The sequence below is a fragment of the Prionailurus bengalensis genome, chromosome E1 (genome assembly GCF_016509475.1).
Source record: "Prionailurus bengalensis isolate Pbe53 chromosome E1, Fcat_Pben_1.1_paternal_pri, whole genome shotgun sequence".
NCBI classification, from domain to species: domain Eukaryota; kingdom Metazoa; phylum Chordata; class Mammalia; order Carnivora; family Felidae; genus Prionailurus; species Prionailurus bengalensis.
The window spans coordinates 39,315,873-39,324,636 of record NC_057347.1 but is presented as its reverse complement, the minus strand read 5'-3'; the positions used below and the strand labels follow the sequence as shown (position 1 = coordinate 39,324,636).

Genomic DNA, 8,764 nt, shown 5'->3' with positions numbered 1-8,764 from the left:
GGTCATGAAAATTTATATTTTTACCAACTTCATTTTCAACCTCTCTAATTGAAAGTGATGTCCATTGTTCTTGGCAAATGCAAGATCTCAAATAATCTCAAATGGAGACAACAATAGGAGCAAATACCAAAAGGAGGGAAAGGAGAAGAGCAGTAAAATAAAAGAATGAACAGGTCAGGTAAGTAAAACCTACCTCAAGAAGAAACACATGTCAGGCAAAGGAGCTTTATCTAGTTTATAGTCCATGGATTTTAAACCACGTTTTTAAACTCACAGAAATACAAGTCATGTCTCCATCTTAGAAATGGCAGCTCAGCGAGAATGAACTTTGCATTGATCACACAGCCAGGAAGTTGCAGAACTGGGATATGGATGCTGATATATCTGAATCCAAGAGCCCACATTCTTTCAATTACATGAATGGTGGTGTGTTTTAGGAATGGTGCCTTGACTTACTGATCTGCCTACTGACCAGGACAGAGAGGAAAAAGACTTGAACCAAAATCCAATAATTGAACTGAAAAAAAAAATGATCGTGAAAAGAAAATAGAAGAGATAAATGCTTCAAGAGACATTGCAGAAGTACGTTCAGTTGGACCTAGTTAATTTGTTGGATGTGAACTGTTAGAAGATGACAAAAATTAAAGATTTCTTAGCAATCTTGAGCATGAGTCAGAGTAATTCCACTAGTAAGTAATGAAAAAAGGTACAAAAGACAAAGTCTGATGACAAACTTTGATATGACAAAGTGTGAGTGTTGAACTAGAAGTCATGACAGAGCCTCCTCTCAGTAGAAATGTCTGCTGGGCATAGTGAGGCCCAGTGGGTCTAGAATGGGGCAGAGGCCAGTGCTAAAGATGTATATGTGGAAACCATTCACCTAGAGCCAAAGCAACAAGAAGGGATAACAGCACCAAAGGAGAATGTGTAGGAAACAAGAAGACCAAGCACAAAACTGTAAGGAATGACAAAATTTAGGGCACAGACACACTGAATGGAAGAAAGAATAGGAGCAAACAGAAATATTCTAATAGAAGTATTCCCAGAAGGCAATTGTTCAGAGCTCAGTAAACCTGGGGTGGTCAGTATCAAATGTGCCTAAGATAGTGTAGGAGAATAAACACAAGAAACACTGACTGAATTGGAGACGTGGGATAATTGGCAATCTTTAAGAGTTAATTTCAATAAAGTGCTGGGACCAAAACTCAGGAGTGAGTAAGAGGAGAAGAGTGGAGGAAGTGAATGCAGAAAAATTTTCTAGAAATAATGAAAGGAAGATGGGTACCTGGGTGGCTCAGTCAGTTAAGTGTCCAACTTTGGTTCTGGTCATGATCTCACGGTTCATGGGTTTGAGCCCTGTGTTGGGCTCTGTGCTGACAGCTCAGAGCCTGGAGCCTGCTTCAGATTCTGTCTCCTTCTCTCTTTGCCCCTCCCCTGCTCACACTCTGTTTCTCTCTCTCTCAAAAATAAATAACGTTAAAAAAAAAAAAAAGAATGAATGAAATGAAGAAATGTAAAAATGCAAGAAATCTAGAAATAGAAAGGCCACATACAGACCATAGTTTTAGTCTTTTCATTTTAAAGATAAGGAAACTAGGCCCAGAGATGTTAGCTAACACCTTTATTTAACCTGGGTGGCAAAAGAGCTTAGACAGAAAACGAGTAAAAATGAAATGGTAACTCAGGAGGGATAAGGATCAAGGAAGACTTTCTGTTGCCAAATAAGAGTCTGTTTAATTCCCCAATTTTCATTTAAGACCTGGCCTCCTTCCTCTGGTACCATGAGCTCATGATCTTGAAATTATTTTCAATACATCTGAAAGAAAGATCATCTTATCCACTGAAAACCATGACTGTGATGCCTCACATGCCAGAAAAATATATGATGTTGTTGGTTTGAGCACGGGAAAGAGAAATTTGTCTATCACACTTTTTTATTCTTAAAGGAGTTGTATAGTCCTGAAACCTGGAGGACAGGAAGGATTGCTCATACTAAATTTGAAATGCATCACTATAATAATCTTGATAATACTCCTCCCTGTCCCATTTTGGAGATAACAACCCTAAGGTAACTATCCACCTACAGAAATGGACACAGTAGGGTAAAGGCGTTCATTAAAAAAAAAAAAAATCACCCAATTATGAATAATTCAGGATGAGCTGGCAAACACCATTTTGCTATGAGTAGCAAAGTTCATCAAGAAACACCCTGATAATGTGTATATAAAGACAAGCTCAACTGTTTGAGCAGAACATTTGCCATCGAAGCTTCACCCCAGGAACAAGCTCTCCAGCCTGGACATCATGTCTGTGCGCTTTTCTGCTGCATCCAGACGGCTTGGCTCTAGCGGGGGAGTGGGTTTTGGGGCTGGAAATGCATGTGGTGTGCCAGGCATTGGAAGTGGCTTCTCTTGCGCTTTTGGGGGCAGCTCACCTGCAGGAGGCTATGGCGGAGGACTCGGAGCGGGGACGGCCTCTTGTACTGCCTTCATGGGGAACGAACACGGCCTCCTGTCGGGCAACGAGAAGGTGACCATGCAGAACCTCAACGACCGGCTGGCCTCCTACCTGGAGAATGTGCGTGCCCTGGAGGAGGCCAACGCCGACCTGGAGCAGAAGATCAAGGGCTGGTATGAGAAATTTGGGCCTGGTTCCTGTCGTGGTCTTGATCATGATTACAGCAGATACTTCCCAATAATTGATGACCTCAGGAACCAGGTAAGAAACACAATGTTGTGAGGGTTAGTTAATACCCCAGAGAGTATTTAGCCACACAAGCACCCACAAACGTGTACGCTGTTACACACAGCAGGGCTTTGCTCTCAGCTTCTAATTTTCAGAAGTTCAGTATTAATATTAAAAATAATTTATTAAAAAATTTGTTAACGTTTATTTTTGAGAGAGAGAGAGAGTCACAGTGTGAGCAGGAGAGGGGCAGAAAGAGAGGGTGACACAGAATCTGAACCAGGCTCCAGGCTCTGAGCTGTCAGCACAGAGCCCAACACGGGGCTTGACTCACGAGCCATGAGATCATGACCTGAACTGAAGTTGGAAGTCCAACCGACTGAGCCACCCAGGCACCCCAATATTAAAAATAATTTATATTAAAATTCTAATCTTCGAACATGGCTCACCCATACCTGGTATGAGGTATGCACGTTTATGCTTTTTGTGATATGAAAATATCAAAAACTGCCCAATGTTTCCTGCTATTTATTTATAAGTTTCCAAAAGAATCATCTTATTATTAGAGACAGAAGGCCAGAAAGATTACTATAATTTCATAGGTGACTTTATTTCAAGGGAATGTGACATTTTTAGATTATTTCCTCACTCTTAACTAACTCTCCATTTATCAGATAATTTCTGTAACTACCAGTAATGCCAATATTATCCTGCAAAACGATAACGCAAGACTAACGGCTGATGACTTCAGGCTAAAGTAAGTAGAGCTGAAGAGAAACCAAAGAAGGTTAGCTCAACATTCCCCCCACCCCTTTAATTTAGGCTATTGGAGGTCACCTAACTTGTTTGATTTTGCTTGTTTTAAATCAAATGCATATAAGAATGACCAGCTGAATGGGAAATTTAGGAACTGACACAATTGAATGTTAAGATCATATGAAAGATTTTCGAGTGTCCCTATTCTCTTGCTTCAAAGAAATTTGTTCATTGCATTATGGGCGGTCTAACGGAAGTTTTGAGTAGATTTTAACAGTTCGACCTCAAAGCACGGTTGGGGTTTTATGATGACCTAAAAAGTGATGGGACTAAGGTAATGCAGGTGTCTACTATTTCCTAAGGTTTGAAAACGAACAGGCCCTTCACCAGAGCGTTGACGCGGACGTCAGCGGTTTGCGCAGGGTCCTGGATGAGCTGACTCTGTGCAGAACGGACCTAGAGATCCAGCTGGAAACTCTGAGCGAGGAGCTGGCTTACCTCAAGAAGAATCACGAGGAGGTAGGTGCTCTCCCCCGCTTCCACAATCCGCCTCGCTCCCAAAATTGAAAAATACATTTCAGATGACGAGTCTGATGTCTGACGTCAATATTCCAAAAGGAATTTGTCAATTTCTCCCTATGGTTTAGACTATTTGAAATGTTCCTATTCATCCGCCCCCAAAGAAACAAACTTTTTAAACAAAGCAAAACAAAACACTTCTAATCTTCTGCATCCTGTCTTGTCTAGTTCCTTTGAAAATAGCTCCTAACATGGTTACCTTTCTTTTAGGAAATGAAGGCCCTGCAGTGCGCGGCGGGCGGGAACGTGAACGTGGAGATGAACGCGGCGCCCGGGGTGGACCTCACGGTCCTGCTGAACAACATGCGGGCCGAGTACGAAGACCTGGCCGAGCAGAACCGCAGGGACGCGGAGGCCTGGTTCAACGAGAAGGTGAAACCCCGTGGGGGCGCGCTTGCCGGGCCCTGAGCGCTGATGCAAGGCAAGCTGTGCCCTAACATGCTCCCCAACCTTGCAGAGCGCTTCGCTGCAGCAGCAGATTTCCGACGACGCTGGTGCCACCACCTCAGCTCGGAATGAGCTTACGGAAATGAAACGTACTCTTCAGACTCTGGAGATTGAACTTCAGTCCCTCTTAGCAATGGTCAGTAAAAAGTACAAAAAAGATTTGTTTCAGAAATTGAGGTAAAAATCAGAAGAGTGCTTCTTCCACGTGATATTACTTAGTTTTGTTTTTATCCGTTAATGACCGTGCTTTGAAATAAGACACCTTTGCATTTTGCCCAGCAGAACCCCTCTTTGCCTGGAAAGTATACCTAGATGCTCATAATTATGAAACATTAGAAATTAGCAAGTACAATTCTTTTGAGGTGCCCGTAAAAGAAAAGCGTTTTTACCCTGAGTCTTCCCTCCTAAGGCAAAAGATCAAAAAGCATTCTCCATGGAGTGCAAAAATACCTTTTCACCTCTCCTAGCTTCCTCATCTAGCATTCCTTTGGGCCACTTAATTAAGAGTACTTACAAGTTCCATCTTAGGTGGCATAAACAAGAAGCAAGGCAGAGGCGGGAAGGTTGCCTATAAAGCTCAACAGTCATGATAATAATAGTAACCTTTTCATTAAGGCCCAGCACTTTCCCCCACATGAATCCACAATAACCCTAGGGCTTGGGCAGGGCAGACTTTATAATTCATGTCATTATTTCCAAAAGAACAATCTAAGATTCAAAGACTCTTCCCAGAGTCCCACAGTTGAATATGAAGGAACCAGAACTTTCTCTCCAGATTTCCTAGCTCCCACCTCTATACTTTTTCCACTATGGCGAGTAAACAAACCTTTAGAGTTGATCCACAAAGGAGGGTATGAATGTATATGAAATTGGGACTTTGCAAAAAATTCTTGCAGATGAAAGAGTAAGACACTCTTACTTTCATCCCATGTAAAACTATGGCAGGCATCCCTCTTTAGGAGAGACCCTACATGAACCCATTTGGATTCACAAGCTAATGAGTCAAACCATTCAAAGATTTAAAAGGTCATTCTTTCCTTTGGGTCATTTTACTTCTGGAAAGTTTATGCATTTCACTAGGGGATTGTCTTTTAATAGAAGAGCTACAATCTCCCTGAGAGCAAGCTGTTACATGATTAGAAACAAGGCAGCTAATTGTCTGAGAACTTTTTTCCTGGGGAATGTGGCAAATTGTGCCAGACTCCACAAGCACAGGCTATATTGGTGGGGTAGAGGGATCTTTACACTGTGCCCTATGAAGAAACAAGTTTATCTTTGCTAACACTCCTGGACATGAGTGACATTCACCACCAACTGTGTCATTCTCAAACACAACAACAGTATGACGATTAATATTGAACAAGGGGGACTCTTTGGGGTAAATATGGTCATTTGCATTATGTAAGGATAACTCTTTTAAATGTCTCTTAAGTGCTCTGCCTGATTCTAAAACAACATTGTGACATTTTCTACTGAACTGTGTCTTACTGATCCTCAGAAACACTCCCTGGAGTGCTCCCTGACCGAGACCGAAGGGAACTACTGCACGCAGCTCGCCCAGATCCAGGCTCAGATCGGGGCCCTGGAGGAACAGCTGCACCAGGTCCGAACCGAGACGGAGGGCCAGAAACTGGAGTACGAGCAGCTGCTTGACATCAAGGTCCACCTAGAAAAGGAAATTGAGACTTACTGCCGCCTGATAGATGGAGAGGATGGGTAAGTACCACTTCCATTGAGAAAACATTTTATCTTAAGGTTATTGAATTTTTTTTGAAATCAGGGATAAAGTATTTATGACCCATATCATGTGTACATAAACTCCTTCTAGTGTTATTTAGAATCCAGATATCTCCCATCTTTTTTTTAAGAGCACAAGCAGGGAAGGGTCAGAGAGAGAATTCAAGCACGCTCTACACTGCCAGTGTGGCGCCCCATGAAGGGCTCAAACTCATGAACACTGAAATCATGACCTGAGCTGAAATCAAGAATCACGCTTAACAGACTGAGCCCCCCATGCGTCCCCAGAGATCTCCCATCTTAAATCCTTGTTTTACAATTTCCTCAGCAAAACAGAGTGAAATAATTAATACAAGCTCTCTTATTTTTACAGCTCTTGTGTTAAATCAAAAGGCTATGGAGGACCAGGAAATCAAACAAAAGGTAAACAAAAGCTGTGTTAAGCATCCGGTATTTACTTGTATGTTTCAAATTATGAGTTAATTATTTCCCCTTTATGAATTTGATAAATTCTAACAATTCTTATGTGTCATTTTAGACTCATCTAAAACCACCATGGTTAAAACGATTGTTGAAGAAATAGATCCTCGTGGCAAAGTTCTCTCATCCAGAGTTCACACTGTGGAAGAGAAATCCACCAAAGCCAACAATATAAAGAGTGAACAGAGGGTGCCTTCCTGAACCCCCAAAGAAGAGCCCCTAAATTAAAATACCAACCTGAAGCTAGGTTCCTAAGTGAAAGCCCTCTTATTTTTCTGCTTTTCTTCCAGTGACTTAAGAACCTATTTTTAGAATTGTAGCATTTCTTTGGATTTCTCTCTGGTGGTGTTTCAATAAAAACTCTTCTTGTTGCAAGACATCTTCACTGGTTGTGGCCAATCTTTGCATTTTAAACATACCCCAGATGGGAACTGAATCTTATTTTTAATTTCTTCTGTTTAATTCAGTGGCCTTCACAAGTTAGGAGTAAGTTTAACAGGCAAACTGGTTGGAGTCTTTTTCACATCTCTGTAAAATTTTAAATCTTTCCCCTTCCATCTATAAACACTTGTTATGCACACTTGCTAAGTGCTGGCAATGAGAATAAGAGTGTATAAAATCTAATCCCTGAGTGCAACTTGCTCATAGAGTGGAAATAAGAAATTGAAGAGCCAAATACATCCTTAAAATAACAACAACAACAACAAACTGTAAATGGTGATATTTGAAGGTAGAATGGAAAAGAGAGAGATGCAGGAACTAGACAGGGCAAGAGTGGAATTCTGCAACACAATGTTTGGCCACAAAACACGTCTTAACAAACTGAAGAGGACTGAAACTGTATCAGGTGTCTTTTCTGGCCACAGAGTATGAAACTAGAAATCAATAACAGAAGGACAATTGGAAAATTCAGAAATATTTAGAAACTAACTAAGACATTTCTGAACAACCAATGGGTGAAAGAAGAAATTGAAAGGAAAATTAAAAAAAAAAATCTTGAGACAAATGGACATGAAAATATAATATACCAAAACCTACGGGATGCAGCAGAAGCAGTACTTAGAGGGAACTTTCTGGGATAACCACCCATATCAAGAAAGAAGAAAGTTCACAAATAAACAATCTAACTTTACACATCAAAGAACTAGAAAAAGAAGGAGAAATTAAGCCTAAAGTTAGCAGAAGGAAGGAAATAATAAAAATTAGAACAGAAATAAATGAAATGGAGACTAGAAAAGAAACAGATAAGATCAAGAAGACTGAGAGTTGGTTTTCTGAAAAAATTAAATGGACAAATCTTTACTAGACCAACCAGAGAGAGAGAGAGAGAGAGAGAGAAACTGAGAAGGAGAAAACACTTCCAAACTCACTTTACAAAAGGCCAGCATTACTCTTATACCAAAACCAGACAAAGATGCTACAAGAAAAGAAAATTATAGGCCAATATCCCTGATGAACTTAGATGCAAAAATCTTCAACAAAATTCTAGCAAAACAAATTCAACAGCACATTAAAAGAATCATACACCATGATCAAATGGGATTTATCCCTGGGATGCAAGAATGGTTCAGCATAAACAAATTAATGAATGATACACCACATTAACAGAAGGAAGGGTAAAAATCATGTGATCATCTCAAAAGATACAGAAAAAGAATTTGACAAAACTCAACACCTTTTCGTGATAAAAATGCTCAACAAATTAGGTACAGAAGGAATGTAAGTCAACATAATAAAAAGGCCATATTTGACAATACCACAGGTAATAACATAGTCAATGGTGAAAATAAACTGAAAGCTTCTCCTCCATGTCAGGAATAAAACAATAATATTCATTCTTGCCACTTTTATTCAATACTGGAATTCCTAGCCAGAGCAATTAGGCAAGAAAAAGAAATAAAAGGTACCTAAATTGGAAGAGAAGAAGTAAAATTGTCTCTGTTTGCAGATGACATGCTCTTATATACAGAAAACCCTACAGACTTCACCAAAAAAACTGTTATAACTAACGAATAAATTCAGCAAAGTGGCAGGATACAAAATCAACATAAAAAATCAGTTACATTTTTATACACTTAAT

The 8,764-nt window shown here is 40.2% G+C and overlaps 1 protein-coding gene across 1 annotated transcript; it reads left to right on the top strand.

Moving 5' to 3' along the window:
* The first annotated feature begins 2,233 nt into the window (after positions 1-2,233).
* Positions 2,234-7,063, top strand: KRT27 (keratin 27). The gene is made up of 8 exons (XM_043584395.1): positions 2,234-2,718; positions 3,360-3,442; positions 3,804-3,960; positions 4,231-4,392; positions 4,478-4,603; positions 5,966-6,183; positions 6,578-6,627; positions 6,743-7,063. Exons 1-8 carry the CDS (start codon positions 2,305-2,307, stop codon positions 6,883-6,885), a joined length of 1,353 nt encoding a protein of 450 aa, XP_043440330.1. The 5' UTR covers positions 2,234-2,304; the 3' UTR covers positions 6,886-7,063.
* Positions 7,064-8,764: the final 1,701 nt, after the last annotated feature.